General features: G+C 35.0%; 2 protein-coding genes across 4 annotated transcripts in view; both read right to left on the reverse strand.

Annotated features, from left to right (window-relative positions):
• Positions 1-10: 10 nt before the first annotated feature.
• Positions 11-9,901, reverse strand: LOC138330557 (protein CASP-like). Its single transcript, XM_069278120.1, has 9 exons — positions 9,844-9,901; positions 4,936-5,145; positions 4,347-4,453; positions 3,818-3,934; positions 2,715-2,807; positions 1,440-1,496; positions 1,054-1,134; positions 249-313; positions 11-56 (listed from the first exon to the last, which is right to left on the reverse strand). Exons 1-9 carry the CDS (start codon positions 9,899-9,901, stop codon positions 11-13), a joined length of 834 nt encoding a protein of 277 aa, XP_069134221.1.
• The window catches only part of LOC138331600 (homeobox protein cut-like 1), a 92,421-nt gene continuing 80,359 nt past the window's right edge, over positions 7,649-19,710 (reverse strand). For 2 of the 3 annotated variants that reach the window (XM_069279307.1, XM_069279308.1), the window contains exons 16-17: positions 16,716-17,153; positions 7,649-15,867 (exon numbers count right to left, since the gene is read on the reverse strand). In XM_069279307.1, coding sequence (XP_069135408.1) covers positions 14,873-15,867; positions 16,716-17,153 — 1,433 coding nt within the window. In that variant the 3' untranslated portion in view covers positions 7,649-14,872. The remainder of the gene's footprint in view (positions 15,868-16,715; positions 17,154-19,710) is intronic. The other variant, XM_069279309.1, reaches the window with a different exon arrangement.

A 19,710-nucleotide genomic window follows, 5' to 3' on the forward strand; every position in this document is an offset into this window, starting at 1 on the left:
GAGCTGATTACTAATGGTCATGTTTTCCATGAACATTCAACATGTGTTCGGCAAACCTGCATAAAAAATAAGTCACATTTTTAGTTTCATTGAGTATTTAGTAATGAAAAGGTTAATGTTTGAAAAAATATTATACACAAGTCAGCCAATTTATGGGTGTCAAAATTTTATGATTTTAAGTAAAAAAGTGCAAATTAAATGTAGGTAGTTGTAATTTTTTTTTTGTAAAAGTTGTTGAAAAAGCCTACTTTTGGTGACAGTCGGCAGCAATGTCTCTCTTGCAAGACTCGGTATGAGCCACTTTGTATAGAACCTGTAATGTGATGATAATACAATTATAGAGATTGTTCAATACATGTACATGTATGTACAGCACATTAATAAATCACAGAGGACTAACTCTTTATAACTTCTATCGCTAAATTGCAATATTGAAAATGAAAAAGGTCAAATTTGTTTGGCAATACAAATTACTAGTAATTAATTGGTAAGTTATAAATTAATGTACTGAGACCATCTATCCTAAATAATATTGTGACAATTAAGTCAAACATTTTTGTGACCTCAATTTTATAAATAACCTTGACATTATGATTGCATGACTTTGACTTTATAACTGACCTTGGCTTTGACAGACCTTAACTTTGTCTGTTCTTGACTTTAATACTGACCTTGACTTTATGACAGACCTTGACTTTATGTCTGTTCTTGACTTTATGACTGTCCTTGAATTTGTGTCTGGCCCAATTGATTTTATAACCCGTTTGACATTGTGACACTGACTTTGACTTTGTTTCTTACATGTAGCTTGACTTTTAGACTGACCTTGACTTTTAGTCCGACCTTGACTTTGTGACTTTGACCTTGACTTTGTTTCTTACTGGTACCTTGACTTTTAGACTGACTTTGACTTTGTGAATTTGACATTGACTTTGTGACTTTGACATTGACTTTGTGACTTTGACATTGACTTTGTGACTGACCTTGACATTATAAACGACCTTGACTTTATAAAAGACCTTGACATTCTATCTGACCTTGACCTTTACTTACCAGGAAGACAAGGCTGTGTAGGAGGATGGTATAAAAGAAAGTCACTGTCCTTGCGGTCTTGTTTCCCATGATGAAGCGACCCTATAAAAAAAACCACATCACTTAATAAATATTCCAACATACACAAGCAATATTTCTTCACATAAATTTCTTGTGAAATTCATGTGAAGACATATTGCCTGTGTGTTTTTTATGACAGTTGTCTAGGAGGACATCAAAATAGTTTGGACACTGGTCTAAAGAGACACCAATAGCCAGGGTCATTAATATAAAAAAAAAAGTTTTGCACATGAGATTGACATTAATAAAGAAGAAGATGAATTTAACGTCAAATATTCAGATGTCACATTATTTTTACTAATAAATAAAACTGAAACAGAGGTTACCATGCTGAGAGTAATTTTATCATATGGCTTGAGATTCATGTAGCGTCGTTGTCGCTCCTGAAACAAAGGACAATGTATGTCAACAAGGTAAAAAAACATTTTGTTTAGCACCAGGCACAGGAAAATGCATATGACTTTGTATAACAAGACTGAAATACATGTATTCTATGTAGTCCTGTTCCATTCTGTTCAGGGACACAATAATGCTGTTTGGGAAAAAAATTATTCATCTTTTAGTAATAAGAATTTTAACTAAAATGTAATTGAAATTGATAAGATATATCCTCGATAGGGTTGAACTGATATATGTATCTATGACCATACTTAATGGTTCTGATACATTATAATTATAACTGGGTAAAATAGTTTGGTCCTGTTATTTATCTGTATTTCCAGATCTCAATCAAACTTGAATTATTTATTTACATAATTAATTCTTTCTAATTAAGTAACATTTCAGACAACATAAACTATACTACTGTAATAACATTAAGGAAACCTTTCCTTTTTTGTCGCTCAACCAGTTGAATCTGTCCAGGCCAGACTATTCAAACATATTGAATTTCACTTCTCTTTAAATTTTTCACACCATTTAGTAATCCCATCATGGGGTTGACTTCACAAGAAGCAGCATTTACAATGAATATGTATATATATATATATCAGCTATAAGTAATGTAAAACATAGGCTGATTATATGCTCTAAGTCTTGTATTGAAGGAGGTTAGCAGGGATCTCCATTTTCAGCATTACTATTCCCAGACTAATACAATTACCCCTGAAGGCACATTTGGACTCTTCTACTTCAAGAATCGGAACATTCCATTATGAAATTTCAGGGGTGAATAGGTTAAGGCTGTGTACCCAACACTGATGTCCTTTGGTCAGAAGTTATATTGATGAGGTAAAATTTTGAATAAAACAGGAAAATGAATTAAATTTTGCTGGCTAAAGTGAAAAGATACTGAAAGAATTATATTGAAAGATAATGCAATATATTTTCTAAAATTGAAACCTTAGTTTACATTTGAGGCCTCACAACATATCAATCAACTTTATAATCTCATCATTCCTTTGTAAGGATCCTGTGTTAACCAGAACATACCGATGATATTACTTCTTTGACCTGTAACATTCCATACAACGTATATACCAAGTATGGAAGGGATTTCAATAGGCTTGTGCTGTTAGTCGACCAATTGAAAATGTATCATCATAATTACATGTCAATAAAAAAATTTTAAATGACAGATCTGCATTACGAATATTACCAACCTTTCTGCTGAAGTTAGAAAACGGGTCGAGTTTCTCCTCATACTGAGATGAGTATCTGTTCTCTGTTTCCTCTCCAGAGTAGGGAGTCGACCCCTGTAAATGGGACACAGAAAGTTAAAACAATGTTATGATTAGCTTAATCTCCTTCTTACATCCAAGGTCATTCAAGGACATTCCAGGTTTGGATGGTGGAGGAAAGCCAGAGTACCAGGAGGAAAACAACCAAGCAGCAGTGAATTATACTACATTACTGCACATGGGATTCAATCTCACAGCCCAGAGGTTGTGGGCTTGTGGTAACATGTCGGGACATTTTAACCACTCAACCCCTGCGACCTTTACAACAGTGTTAAGACAAAAACAGATGCTAAATCCACTCAGACCACACATTTGTGACAAAAAAGTTCGTTATAGTCCAGTGGTCTTTATACAAAGGTTAATGTGATATCCAGGAAACAAATCTGATTAAGAAAGTGGTCATTACTCAGAGTTGGTGGCTAAGGCAGGTTTGAATTTATTGAACAAATCAAACATGTTCTAGTAGCAATTACATCATTTCAACTGAGTTTTTAAAATGGGACATGCATGTATACAGGTATCATATATTGATATCAATTATTATCAAACTTAAAGATGCTCCACCGCTGACAAATGGTATTTTTTCACAATCAAAAATAGCAGCAGACGATTTAATATTTTTCTTCAGTTACAAAAGTTACTTACTTTACTTTACACCATTACAATCGTTGAAAAGTTTGAGCTACTAATTTTACTTCAAGTTTAAAATATCGAAAATAATTAATTGCATCCCGAAAAAATTCTGTTGCACTATATCCTATATGAAATGATGTACTGATTGCGCATGCACCAAAGGCAAAATAAATTATTTTATATTATATTTTGTGTTAACTAGACATATATACACGATTAGACACCAATTATTGTTCAAACTATGAATATCATTTATGCTCTGTTGGCGGTGGAGCATCTTTAATTATTGTAAATTATAGAGTTACTGCCCTTTACACAGTAATTGTACATGTTAAAATTGTAAAATAAAGTTTAGAAATTACGAGCGCTTTTCATATTCATAATTAACTAACCTTGGTAGGATAGCTCTGAAGGAATCGGATCTTCTCAAACAACTTGACATTATCTGAGCGCAGTTTATCAATCTCGTTCTGCAGTAGTGTGATTTGTTGTTGTTGTCCGAGTGAATGCTGTAAACATATCAACAATCTATTGTCAAAGAACAAAGCATATTTATCCTTCTTATTCCAATGATCTAAACAAAACAAATTTTATGAGGCAGCAAGCGTAAGGTCATTAAGGCCATTTATAGTACTGTAAACCCAACATTCTTTTGTGGCTACTAAATTTCACGATATCCGTTTCAAACATTTTAACGGATACTAAGTTTCGCAGAATTAGGATTGAATGGAAATATCATTATATTATGCAAGAATTATGGAAGATATCAATTCGCCAAGATAAAAAAGTTTTTCGCAAATTTACCTTGATCACAAATTCGCAAAAATAAATCGCACACAAAAGTTTGTTTACATTCAATGAAGGCAACACAAATATCATGTTGATTTTGAGCTGTTGTATGAGGGTAGATTTTTTACTTACCGCCTCGAGTTCCTGAGCACGAAGTCGGTACCTCTCTCTCTGGCTCTGTACGATGGGTAGGAGCGAGTCAGCGGCAGATTGTCCTCCGGTTTCCATAGGAACGATCACTAAACAGACAAACAGAGGATTCCCAGCATGCTTGATTTACATGGAATAGAGTTTCAAAGGCAAGTAAAAATCACGCCAACAGGGCCACTAAACAGAACGCAATAATTATAATGAACTTGTGTGAATTAACCAGGTTACACTATTGTATGCAGTTTGTTATACATCTATTGGAAACATCTTACAGGAACCTTGACAGGGAATGACTTCGTTATAACTATGATTTCCTTGTAAGCGTGTTCACTATCAATATGTTTCATTCATATACTTTCTGAGAGCAACTGAGATCAGTCTTAAACATCTGTTGAATATATTATTCTGTACCACGATGTGACCCACTGACCTACTAAACTAAAATATCACCTTGACATTTGGAGTAGACTTAAATTTTAAACCATTGATTTATACATATGACCTTAAAACTATTAACATACTGTATTGAAATGACCATGAATTTTGGGGCTGTGATATGACCTTGACCTACCATGTTGTGACACATCCTTGACGACCTCTGCCATAACCTCTCCTTCCCCACTGCTGTGGGAGACTGGCTGCCCCTCAGCCTCGCCTCTGAACATTGAGGAAAGAGCGTTGACCTTTTGAAGGTCATCTTCAAGTTGCTTGATGAGTAATTTCTGTTCCTGGACCGTGCCAACGGCTTCCTCGTACTCCAACTGTAGAGCCTTGTACCTCTCTGTAATACCATGTTAGTCCAGGTTTAATGGAGGTTGTAAGATATACAACTATAATGATGAATACATATACTGTATTTACATATTAAAGAGTTATAATGACTTTGTAGGTAGGTATTGATTGTGACATTATGTGGTCACATCTGAATGCTTTTCAGAGAAAACAATATAAATTTAGCGCACAATATAATGATTTCCATGACAATCGATACCTTCCCCAAAGGGAGAAGACTCTATATTATTGAAAACAGAATTGCCTTGTTAATGTTGATACAAGATGTACTTAGTCTAAAAGCAAATTAAAGTTATTTATCGTGAAAACAGACGGATAATTGTAGCATTTCAAATTGCTCACACCATTAAACAATATAGAAGACACATTGTGTTAGCATGAACAATACAATTGTGCATCAAATTAAAGAAAATCTTACAGTTATTGGAATAAGTTAATAAGTTTAACTGTTTACAAAAGAATTCCTAAGAATTTACCTGTTGTACATTTACCAAAATGTTAAAATGGTATTTGTGGAGATAACAGTAAGGAATATAGCATTTTCATAGAGTATTATTATATTACTGACTGTCTCTATTATTATATTATATATGTTCAATGCAATTAATGTCATTGCGGATGACTTTTTATTTGTGTTGTGTCTCCTTGGGATAGTGGAACTAAATTAACTAATCTAAAGATTTTTTCTTTAGAGTCACAAAGTCTATGTGGTCTTGAGAGTTCCAAGAGTTTATGAATAAGAAGTTTATTTAAAGGTCTCTATACAATAATAGACATTTAAACATCCTACCTTTGTCTGCATTTTGAAATCAAATGGTTAAACAAAATGGCTGATAGGTAGATATTTTTGAGTTTCACAAATGAAGTTTGTTGGTGCTTTTTCTCAGGAGGTATTGTAAGAATCTTTCTCAAATTTCAGATCAGTTTTCTTTTGTTTCACATTTAGGAATATTGCATTTTTAGACAAATTAAAAACCGACATTGCAACTGGTGCATGGCTATCATGGATTTTGACAATCCAAAAGTCTAGTGCTATTTGCAGGAAAGTACAAATGTGATCATAATCAAATACATGTATTACAATCAGGTAATCTTTGGTTTGGCCATTGACAGATCAGTCTTCAAATGCAATACATGTACCAGTATGCATAATTATAGGGCCCACAAGGAGTGAACTCTTTGTATCTCAGTACTATTTGACAAAATTGATCCCAAAATGCAAATGCAATATGCATAACTAAAGGTACCTAGAGGAGTTTAAAACGTTCTGAGAGAAAGCGGTAACAAGCTAGCAAAATCCAAGATGTCTGTCAGCCATCCTGTTCTGATTATGTTACACTCCATACGGCTACAAAGATGGTTGATGGATTGGTTCCAAACTATGCATGACTATGGCCTTAAAGGGGAGTCTGCATACAAAATTTCAGACGATCCTTTCAGTACTTTCTGAGAAATAGTGATAAAAAGGACTGTTTATGAACAGACAATAAGCCATTTACCGTAAATAATTAAACTTATCAGATGATGGTGAACTTAAAAAGTTCTCCTACTGGATGGTCCTATTCAGTAGTGTGTCCAATATTTGGCGTATGATGGACTTTGGACTTTGAATCCATTCACTTATGTTTGAGTTTTTGTGTTTACCTCATTCATCCCTGAAATTTCATAGTGGACTGTTCGAGTTTTTGATTTGGAAGAGTCTAAGAGTGTCTTCAGGGATGAAGGAGTTAAGCCATGACGCCATTCAGTTGTTTACTTTATCCCTTCCTGTTGGTGCATGTACAGCCATATAGGATGTGTACCTGGATACAAATCCCAAGGGAGATATACAATCTAACCTGTCTATAAAGGACACAGCAAAAACATCCTTTGTAGACAGGTGTCCTTTATACATAGGCCAATTATATAGTAAATTGCACCAAATGAGGTTGTTGAGTCAGTCCTTTATATAGAGGTTTCCTTTACAACAGGTTTCAGTGTACTTATACCAGTAACGTGGTCGCTAATGCAGGTTTCGCTGTACTTATACCAGTAACTACATAAAGGTGGTCGCTAACCAAGGTTTCGCTGTACAAACCAGTAACTGCATAAAGGTGGTCGCTAAGGCAGGTACTTCAAATATGTTTAATGGCCCCATCAACTTTTGCTTAACGTGGTTTATTGACATATAGTATTCCAATAGTAACAATTTGGTTTATTATATATATGCCCTATTAACAGCCAGGGTCATTTAAAGACGACCTCTTGTGTATGTGTTATCTTACATGTGTGGAGTGTATGTTTTGGGAGCCTGCCGTATATTCATGTTGGTTTTTTGTAATAGAGGAAATGTTAATTTTTTTAGTGCTGTCCCAACGCAGCATGCCGCCGAAGACACCGAATAACACACCTCGCCGATTCACATAACATGCCACCTTATTCGATGGTAGTGGCATATAAAAAGTAGGTCACTTTTGTAAATTAGCGAGATAAAGAAAACTATAAGACATAAATGATATACAATGTTTTTTTAATTCCAGTGATGAAGCACCTAGAGTATAAATCAACTGTGTAGAAGTTGTAATTACTTATAACATTGAAAAAGTTTAAATGCGCTCATACATCCATTCAATCGGACTAGATATCTACTTAAACTGTTGTCCGATCTCTTCCTGGTATTACCAGGGGGCGCTGTTCTAACAATCAGAACCGATAAAACAAAGAGATGAGGAAAAAAAAGTCATTTCATGCACCGTTTACAAATCAAGCACAGAGCTGGCTAGAGTCAAATAGACAGATATAGAAAAATCAGATTTTGACATCAAATACAGAAAATTGGTTAACAGTATAGTTGCATTAAAAAATTGCTCTCTTATTTATCATACAATCAATAAAATGTTTTATGTTTCATAAAAACCACAATAATATGATAATTATTTCTAAATATAGCACTCCTGGTTTCTGTTGTCAACTTTGTTTTGCTATATATAGTAACAAACACAGACCTTGAAATTCACAGTGAGGCTCCGTAATCATAAAGAGATGGTTTCAATAAAGAACAAATCATGCTATTCTGTATAGATGTCGTACATTCTCCAAATTTAACCGGGTAAAATTTTTGAAGTGTGGTAAAAATATAATGCTCACATAAATTACAACCTTAATTAATCATTCAAGATTTCTCATAAACAACTTTTTAAAAACAACTCAAAAATTAAAATGAAAACAAAAAGACAACTGTTTTCTCTATAAAGTCAAATCAAAATAAGCTAGACAATACCTCATAATGTCTTAACTCTAATTTGCCTTAAAGCATTAGTAGATTTGTGTCACTTTTTCATAATAAAACTTTATGAAAATCTTTTAAAAGTAAAATGGCTATATAAAATTACTTTGTAGCAATCAAGGGTTCAAAGGTTAAAATGATATTTTCCTGTAACTCTGCTTATAGGTGAAGGCTATAGTGATGAGGTCAAATGTCAAAGGAAAACAGGTCAAAGGAAGGAAAGTCAAAGGTCATAGAAAGACTGCCAGCAGAAGATGGTCCATCCTTCTACGGCTCTTCTCATTACAAAGTTAATCTTTCTAATAGACAAGTTTCCACATAGAAGTCACTTAAGGTCTGCTCTGGAAGTATATTTTCCTGGGTTGCAAAAGTTTCAATTTTCTGAGTTTCCCACTTAAATTTTCAGATTTTGTCGCTTACAACAAAATAACTGTATCAAGCCAATTTGCATTGAAAAAAAAGATTAAATCATGGAAAAACAAGGTCATTTCTACCTTAAAATTTTCTATTATTAAGTATTTAATGTTGAAGAGCCATTGCAAGGAATAGAAGAGGAAAAATTATATGTCAGAGCAAAAGAAGTAAGAAATATTTAAGTGGGAAGACGAGCAAGCAGAACTTGATGAAATTAGAAGCAGCAATCTGCAGGCAATGGATAGAGAGAAGGAAAAGGTATGCAAACGGAAGAATAAATGACTTAGCTGGCCAGGGAAAAAGCGAAGAATGGAGGATGGAGAAACAGCTGAGTTAAGAAAGAAATAACAAAGATTCTATATTAAAACAAAAGTTTTTTGTGTCAAAGCACATCTGTAATCAACAGGTAAATTGTACAGGTGCGGGCAAATATAATACTACATTTTGTACTTTGATTATGTAATTAACATGATAGGAATTAATTGTAGAAAAATAATCATTACACAATTTTGTACTTAGTGAGTATAATCATATATATATATCTATCGTATATATACTGTACATTTCTTTGGGTTACTCTATAGATTTGAGCATATATATATAATCATTTATATATTGTTATATGGGAAATCATCAACAAGCGACAATGTTTCTGGGAGTCTTTCCTCCCCTAATCGCTCATTCATTGATTAAACATTAATAATTATAATAATTTTGTGTCTGCTTTTCTGGGATAAAATACACAAGAAATAAAGGATTTAGAAAAGATACACAGAGATTTAACATAGCGGGTCGAGGAATAAACCAAACAAATGCAGCTACATATATGATACATAACAAAAATAACAAAATGCAAATTAAATGATAATAATGAATATTTTTTTTAGTATTATGGCTTTTTTAAGCTTTAAGCTATCAAAACTTGCCTTTGGTCAACAGCATTCAGTGGTATTACTAAACTTACATAACAAGTACAGCGCCCAGATATTGACCAGGGATGGTCAGTACGACTGGACACTGATAATTGAGGGGGTAAAGTGCCCGCCTCCAATGAGGTAGCTTCCATGTAAACATGAAAACCAAAATGGCAGAATATCATTTATGTTACAAGTAAAGTTTCATATATTTTTTGGTATCTATACAATGGTATAATATTTAAAGTTTTAACATTGAAAAGTTTCTGGTTGACATCACAAAAGAACTATATGACAAAGATTACTACACTGGACAAAACCAGAGAAGATTTAAATGAAACAATAGTACCAAGAGCCCAATAGAAGAAAACAACGGGAGAGAATCAAAGGGGAGATAATTTGACATCTCTATAAAAAAACCTGGACCTGTCAGAATGAAACCAGGGAAAAAAGCAAAGGGGGATAACTCATCATCTTGGGATCATTTCACTACGATTGTCAGTAATCATTTAAAATATAGCCAGACTTAATTACACGGATTTCCAGAGTTAGTGTAAAATTAAAGCTTTAACCATTGTAATGTGGAATTAATCTACTGTTCAGCCCAGGAACCAGATCATTAGAACCATATATGGTTGGTCTGGGGTGAAACTGAAATTAGAAACAGGTGAGAGGAAAACAGGTGAGGAAAACAAGAAATCACCACAGGTGAAAATATTCAAAGGTGAAACAACATTTTAAACTGAAATTACAGAAACAAGACAGCCGTACAAAGAATGTACAATAATATACAACCATGTGTCTTAGAAGTAAATTGGATGAAGTTCTCACAAGAAAACTTTTAATAATGGATATTACCCCTGTGGTCAGTAAATATTACACATAAAAATGTACTGCAATTTTACCCAAGAAAGTTGTAGATGTTTTTCATATAACGAAGTAAAAATAACAAAAATTGTGTCGTAAAATTGATTAATTCAAGATATTTGTAAAAGAAAATATCCCATATTCTTAAACCTTGCTACAAGTACCTGACTAAACAGCGTTTGCAGCTTACAAGTCCAGAGGTTAGAATAATAGATACTTCAGCGTATCGAGACTTCTCTATACCAAACAAAACCAACCTTGTAAAGAACTATCAACTAAGAAACAATTTCAATGTTTAGTTACCATATTTAAGATGTAAAGTGTAAAATAGTTTTGTGTCCAGTTCTAACGTTTGGCAACAATGATTATAGAATCTTCTCTAAGGAAACCAAAATAAAATATACATGGCTTGACGATAATTATAAACGTCGATTGCACAAACAAACTAAATCTGACAGACTGCAGAATGATTTCGTGACATCAGGGGAGGTTACTCTACTCAAACTTAACCAAATTGCACTGTTAACATTTGAAAAACAAAATACGCAAAAATCATCAAAATCATCGTACTCAAAATATTGCAGCATAAAGGGAGGCAACTCCCATCAAACTATTTACACATAATTTTATACATATAATATTTGTATATATATATAAACTACTACATTAGACTAAAATTTCTTTGGTTAAAATTCTTATAATTACAAAATGCTAAAGTAACATGATAAAATAGGTTGTAGCTTGATTAAGGAGACGTAGATGGTTTTCCGACACCATCCCCGGACGCTATGCTTATCTAGATTGTTTTCTTCAGGACAGATTGAGGACAAATGTGTTTAATGCTCCATGATATAACAACCTTTGTAGTAAATTATACTTTAAATGTTAAAGTATTCAATTTTTGAAAATAAAATTCAAAGAAGATACAATTATCTGGATGATTTTCACAATTGTTTGAATCAAAATGAACTTGAGATTCTGAACGAAATGCTATTAATATTAACTAAAGAATATGTATAGTTTCCGAGATAACGTCTTTAAATTAGCATAGTGTCAAGGAATGGCGGAGCTCATTAACGTCAAAATTTGCATATTATATTTTAGCACTGAATAAGTGAATGTATAATAATAAGTCATGCAAATGCCTCTCGACATCTACAGACATAGGAAACAGTAAACAAACGGATACCTATTGCACATGGTGATATTTCACCGTCTTAACAAGATCGCTATATGTACAAACTCTGTATATAGGCACTGGAGAAACTCAGAGACTCTGGTTAGGTACAGGGGTGAGGGAGGGGGTCCTGGTCGAGAGAATCCTGAGGGAGGGGATCCTGGGGTAGGGGGACCTGAGGGAGGGGTTGGTGTCACTGGGGATAGGATCTGCTTAAAGGAGCCTGAGAAGGATAATTCTAATGATCAGGATTTCTAAAAACCTTTACTTTGAGAATTTATGGTCAGAAGCAAGGATTAGATCTTTTCAAAATGCTTGAAAAAACTATTCCCCCCTACCTATTTCAACATTTTACTATTAAATTTCAAGCTTATTTTTTCCAAGACTGAAGTGATAAATTTGTTTGAGAATATATCTGGCTGTGAATATGATATATTTCAATTAATTAAATTTTATTTTATTTTCAGCTAAGGTTAATTAGATAGTTATGATAACAGGGCCTGTCCCACAACTGTACCCATCAGAGTCCCCAACCTAACATATCGTCAACAAATATCATAACATTTACATTTTTGATTTATGATTTGTAGATTAACATATATATTTCATAACAGGTCATCTTAATAAAGGATCAACGTTATAATTTCCATAATCAGCTGTACATGTTTGCCTTGTACTTCATTATCTTCTGATGAAAAGAAATAAAATTAAAAGAAAATAATGTGCAGTTATTTTTCTAATCAGCAATTTAAAAAAAAAAAAACAAAAAAAACCAAAGGATTCTATTTGATTGTTTCAAGCACGTCGCATATCTAAACATCAAAAGTAACAAAATTAACAGAAATAAGTGTGCACAGCCATCAAAATTGTGAGCGGACACAGATGACCTCCTGACCTCTGCCAAAGGTCACAGCCTGTGATGACCTCTGACACAGATGGTTGGTTGACCTTAGCAGACTAGGCAGTCCATTTCAATTTGACCTCTGAAAGTGGTCATTTTAATTTGGCTGGCTTTTTAAAGTTTTGCTAATTATTTGATTACGCTCAGTATTTGTATCCATGAAACTGTAAAAATAGAACTGTCCTGATCTAACCTGCAGGCATTATAGACTGGTCCAAAACACCCCTATGGGATATAATGGATTCTTCTCAGTCTATGCAAGCAGTATAACCTAATCCAAAACACCCCAACATGCTGTAGTGGACTGTACTTGCCTGACTTTTAGACATGTTAGACTAATCCAAAACATCCCTGTATGGCATAACTGACTGTTCTTTCAAAACATCCTTACAAAAAGTTATTAGACTTAAAAGGAAGTATCTAAATGGTGAACGAGGGGGTAAAGATAATAAGGTGAAAATCCTGTCCAATACAATTAACATGAACACACTGTCTAATATCTCAATGTTTTAAAAATTACAACAAACTGACCATTAGGCAGAGTGAAATGGAAACTGACCATCGTCCACCGACGTAGGCTAAATACTGAAATTAGAATGAATGGTGACCACATGACTAATCGCCATGGTACCACCGGTAGAGCCACGCATTTACACAGACTTTGGCAAAAAATCCTAATAATATAAAAATATTTAACAAGACTTTCAAATTTTCAAATTCACAAATACATGTAATGGTTAAAATCCACTATCTTAACACAACAACAATAATTGTAAAAAAAAAAAAAAAATGAAGAAGAATATTCCAAAAATGCCTTTTTTCTTAGAAAAATCTGTGGATAAAATGCACAACTTAGCATGAGCAACTTACTATGTACAAACAGATTTTTTCGCTCTCACTCATCGGAAACAACCGAGATGTGTTACCATAGTCACGGCTCTAGCACAGTAATATGTATAAATGGTATAAGCTACTTGCTCCTTTAAATACTTTGGCTATTAGCTACAGAAATGTTGTTTGTGTGTAAGTGACACAAAGCTTGGCACTATAAACAATGGTGTCGCCACGGTAACATGTGTGTATCTCCATAGTAACACATGTACACACATATAGCACCTTCTGACCGCCATCAGCGGCCAGCGTGTAGTCCAAAGTTTCTACTCACACAAATTGAGCAAATTCCTTTTTGTTTGCAATATTGTTTTGTTTTCCATAGTACAATTTGAAACCTGTCACTGCAACCCTGAAATATTGCACTCAATTTACGCAGTTTTTACACATAACATCTGAACACGTCTCGACTAGACAACTACCGTAAACGGTGCTGAACACACTACTTGAGCCAGTCGCGAGACTCTGAACACCCTCGACTGACTGTTCATACCGTCTCAGGCCTATAGAACCAAAACTTCATAGACAACAATAGTATAATAAATGATAACATCTTTGTGTCAAAAAAAAGTAGATATATAAAAAAAGATGTAAAGCAAACAGCGAGCCCCGTATTAGGGCTTGAACACATTGTCTTGTACTGCTGGGAAACATTCCACAGCATTAAAGTGCCTTGCCACCGCAAAATATTTTTCAATATTTCCGTAGTTCTGGATGGTCTCCAGTGTCGTCTCCAACCTGAAAGCACTTCATAGCAACGTTTTCTTCTCTATATTTGCACCAAATGTCGCTGGCTCACACACTTGCACACATGCCAACTATTAAAAAGTCACAATGGGTCGACAACACCAATAAGTAACAAAAACTGTACATATCGATTTTGTAGTGAAAAGGTATAAAAAGTATCTTTGTATAAAAATAGATTAAGCTACCCTTCCGGAAATACTGATGAAGAATCACTGAGATTGGCTATATATAGCTCCATAGCTGTTTGACCTTGGCTGACCTCTATTATCCTCTTGGCTGACATCTACAGCCCTGACATCTTACAGCCCGGTCAGCCCTTTAAATCAATGTAACAAGAGCATACAATGTCTTTGGCATACCCCTGATTTAACTTCCACCCCTCAATATTTTGGGATTGAAACTGTCACTTTGTATTAAAGGTTCAAAACTTGCCGTACCCTATCCACCATTTATGCCCTATTCCATGTTGTGGTTATAACTACGTTTTTGCAACTTGACCACTGGCCAGATAGAGCTGGATGAGATTGTCTATAGTGCCCCTCAGAACTCCCAGCCCCCACCTGGGCTGTGCTGCAGATTGCTTTGGAGTTTTTCTATACTGGCCGACCGGTCAAATTCGTCCCAGTCCTCATCTGGCGATTCAATCGCCTTTTGTAACTTGTCAATTTTTGTGCATCGCTCATAACGTGGTTTTACACCACTCGAGTTGCTAACGTCTTCATTTTCCTTCTCCAAGTCCTCTTCTTCTGTTTCATCGCCATCACTCACTTCTACCCCTTCGTCGCGTGACACACTACTCTGTAGACAAGTCGTATAGCCACTTGTTGGCACTGTAGTTTTCGTTTTGTCCAGTTGTCGTCCCTCTGACACATACTGGGGATTGGAGCGTTTACGTTTGTTTACACCAACCTGGGGCAATGCCTGTAATGCTGCTTGTTTGAACTGAGAATCATCGCCCGAATGCTCCTCCTTTCCTTCGTCAGCGACTGACGACGCCTTCGAGGACAACGGCGAGGCCTTGCCTGATACACGGTCATCCTCTCCGTCTCCTTCGGTTTGCCTTTCACTATCTAGATTGCCTGATTGTTGTGCATGGACAGGTTCGAACTGCGGGAACAGCCACTGTCCTGAACCTTCGTTACCCTGAAAATTTGGGTGAAACTGATTTGCGTCGCCGGACATACTGGAGATATCGCTCTGATCAGAGTTGTCGTCTGTCGGTTCCGACTTCACCATATTTCCTGAGAAATCGTTGAAGCTAGAACCAGACGCTGGACCTACAGTGTTGCCTGCATGCTGCTGCTGTTTCGCCCGCATGCGATGATTGTGGAACCAGTTGATGACAGTCTTGACACCTACATTGAGTTCGTTTGCCAGGCCCTCAATAGTACTCTGGTTAGGGTACGGGTCTTGGTTATAAGCCATTCTTAACTTTTCTTTTTGATCCTCATTGAAGAAGACGCGAGGTCGTTTTGGAGCAGACGGCGAGTCGTAAGACCGATCATCGACACTACTGCTTCGTCTTCTTCTCTGGGCTGTAAACATAGAAACACATTCAATCATAAAGAGGCAGAATCAACAGGGACAAAATAAAACTTACAGATAAGTACATCCTGACGGAAACATCCGGTAAACCTATTCTGTAATTGAATGTCACAGAGTTATCTGTCCATGTGGGTTGCTATTGTGTATTTCTGAACGTAACATCATACTTTTCAAAGAAATATGTGAATTTTGCACACAATATCTAAATAGATACCTACCCACTGGGAAGGCAACTCTGTAATAAGCCAAAATTGCAATGATAATCTCTTTTGGATAAACTTTTGGATAAGGTATTTCACCTTGGTTAAGACTTCTTACAATCCCTAACCATTAAAGGAGTTTATAGCTTACAACAAAAGTTTGTTTACTTTAGCAAAACAGTTTTGTATACATTAAAATGTTTACCTTCATTTTTTTGTATACGATCAGTCCAAAAATATTTGTTTTCACTGATACTTGTATTGCCTATCATACCACTTTTTTTTATTTTATCAACTTTCCCACATTAAGCAACATTACTCTGTCCGATTGTCATGTTGCTCCTTATACACAATGTATAACATGAAATTTTCGTTACACAGAAAATTTTGTTTTTGTAATATTGCTATGAAACTAAGAGTATAAAAACAACAGAGATTGTTCAATACAAAACTGCAGTACGAAGACTAACCATAAATATTTTTACCCATGAAAAAATAAAAGCTCACGAAAAACTGAAATAAAGTACCACAAATATTTCATGTTATACCATATAAAGGCAGACTAGACTAAGAGAAAAATTTAACGATAACTACCCCCGAGCAGAATTCCGTTTTAGTATTTGACGTTAGTTCTGTACCTTTAATTTCGTTCTGGTAGTGCTTGAGGCGCTCTACATTGTGCGGATCACTCAACCATAGATGCATTTTAATGAAAGGCTCGCGCCCCTTGATACTGAGCATGTGCCACGGTTTGGGCTTTGACAGGAGCTCGCTAACTGAGCCCTGAGAGAGCCCAAGCACCGCCTCTCCAAACAGCTTCTGGCCCAAATTGTGAAACTGCAGAACGTCCTTGACCCTAGAGGTCAATTCCAAGGTGTCAATCTCGGAGGTCATGGCCACGACTTCCAACATGGAGGATGGATAGGAGAAGGAAGCCCAGTTGTAGTGCTGGCCAAGGATTTGGGCAGGGGAACTGTGTGCTGGGGCAAACTGGTGACGGTGTTGGTGAAGGGGATGATCGGGAGGAACTTGGGTGCTCGCGACGGCTACAGGGGTCGACTTTTCCGGGGGCGACACTAGCGTGAAGGAGAAACAAAAACTCAAGGTAGGACCATGTGGATTGGTTGACTGGTTTGTTAAACGAATGTTAGCATTAGTAGGACTCGAGGGGCTTACATACACGCAGACAGGGATTAAAGATTAGTTAAGAATATAGGTTGATATGTATAGCCGAACAGTCTGAAGCATTACTGGGGTTAGTTCAAATATTAGACGATCGATGAGGTTAAATTCGCCATCCAAACCAAGCTTTGGACTGGCCATATTGGCAAACAATATGTAGTGTTATGTGTTGTTACAAGTTACTGGTAATGGCATCATCAGTTTTTATGAATATATAACTTTTTTTTTTTTTTGCTCGGCATCTGATGAATGATGAATTTTATTGTTAAATGATATCTGTATTACAAGGACATATTATAGTTTTCACTGTTTTGTTTAGTAGCTGTGTATATTTCTGAATGTTGTGCTTTGCATTTCCTTGTTGAATAAAGACATTTTTTTGAAGAGTGTCCTATGGTTGAAGTGACATTTTATGGGCTTTTTGTCGTGCATTTCCTCTAAAGTTTTGCATTAAATCATTTGAGCTGTTAATGTTTTTGATTGTGAAAATAGGTGAAGAACAGTTCTATATGATGGCATCACTTTGGCATGACAAACATTTTGTTACCTGGCTCTCTATATAAATGTAAATGAAGTAATTTCGCCTATTGACCGGTCAATATTTTGACTGCATCACTTTGGCATGACAATACATTTTGTTCTCTATATAAATGTAAATGAATTAATTTCGCCTATTGACCGGTCAATATTTTGACTGTTGACCGGGGCGGAACGTTTGCATGCGTTTATTGTTGACGTAATATTCACAGGCGCGCCGGATCGACCCAAATACCGGTTTTTTTTCGACGAAAGTCTATCTCACCAGAAGCTCTGGTGAAGAATTAAGATTGTGGTTCAGGTAACAAAACAGTTGTTTCACACCTTTTCAGTCAAGAGTCAAAACTCTTTCCCTCAGTGTTGGGACCAACCATATAAACTGTTTCAACACCTCGGGAAAGAGTTTTGACTGTTGGCTGAAAAGGCATGAAACAACTGTATAATTTATGAATTGAGAATTCTGGAGTAGTGTAGCATCATAAGATTTTTGGAGTGGTGATTTTATGATTTAATTAGTCATTAGTGATGGTTCTAAAGTAATGTTTATATTTAATGAACAAAACTGGACCTTAGAGGTATTATTTACATTTCTGAAGTTGAGTAAATTAGTTAGATATTTTAGATTTTAGATGTTGATTTCTGAGATGCGAGTCACAATTGAAGATTAAATGGCATTGATTAATGTTTTGTAGTTGAGTTGCATCATTTACATTTCTGAAGTTGATGTAAAGGTGTATTTCTTGTTATGGAGTTGCAATCAGGAAACATTTTTTAGTTATACATTTTTGGAGTTGATGTAAGGTATGCTTTATGATTCTGAAGTTAAGAGGCAGTTTTGACATTTTTGGAGTTGATAAAAGGTATGTTTTGTAATTCTGGAGTGGTATTTTTTTGTTGTTGTCATTTTTGGAGTTGGTATTTTAAAGTTGTTGACATTTTTGGAGTTGGTATTTTATTGTTGACATTTTTGGAGTTGTTGTAAGGTATGTTTTGTAATTTTGAAGTGGTATTTTTTGTTGTTGTTGACTTTTTTTGGAGTTGGTATTTTTTGCTGCTGTTGTCATTTTTGGAGTTGGTATTTTTTGACATATTTGGAGTTATTGTAAGGAATTTTTTGTAATTCTGGAGTGGTATTTTTTTTGTTGTTGTTGACAATTTTTGAGTTGGTATTTTTGATGTTGTTGACATTTTTTGAGTTGGTATTTTTGTTGTTGTTGACATTTTTTGAGTTGGTATTTTTTTGACATTTTTTTGAGTTGCTATAAGTTATGTTTTATGATTCTAAAGTGGCAATTAGTGAAGACATATATGAAAGGATGATTGAGAGTTTATTTATATTCTATTATTAGGTGTGCTTCTTTAATATAACTTCCTGTTATGATTATAGCGTACGCTATAAAATATTTACAGCGAAATCTCATTAGCACAACATTGTCTGAATATTGTTAACAGGGAATTTGAGTGTTCGTGAATATAATATTGAAAACATTTGTCAGGACCAACAAAATAATTTGAATTATAGATAAGGTGTTGGCATTAAATTAAGTTCCAGTTCCTGAAATTCAACTTTATGGACACAACTGTATAGAGAAAACTGATGTAAATTTAGTACATTTACAAATTCATTAATGAAGTATATGATTTTCTGGAAGTTTTTCAACACTATTTCTAGGGTACTGAATTTAAAACAAGAAATTTTCATTGAATTGAGTTCCAGTTCATGAAATTCAACTTTATGTTACATAAACTTATAAAGATAAAATTTCATAAATGAAGTATGATTTTTGGGGGCGTTTTCCAAAGTATGGTAATGTAATCATTGTGACCCGTCATCGTTTACTGGCACGTGATCCGACGTTTCTTTAGCCACGAGGGCAGGTAAGTATTAGTATAGGTTGGCATTCAATGGGGGCA

Source organism: Argopecten irradians, chromosome 9, assembly GCF_041381155.1.
Source record: "Argopecten irradians isolate NY chromosome 9, Ai_NY, whole genome shotgun sequence".
Lineage (NCBI taxonomy): Eukaryota > Metazoa > Mollusca > Bivalvia > Pectinida > Pectinidae > Argopecten > Argopecten irradians.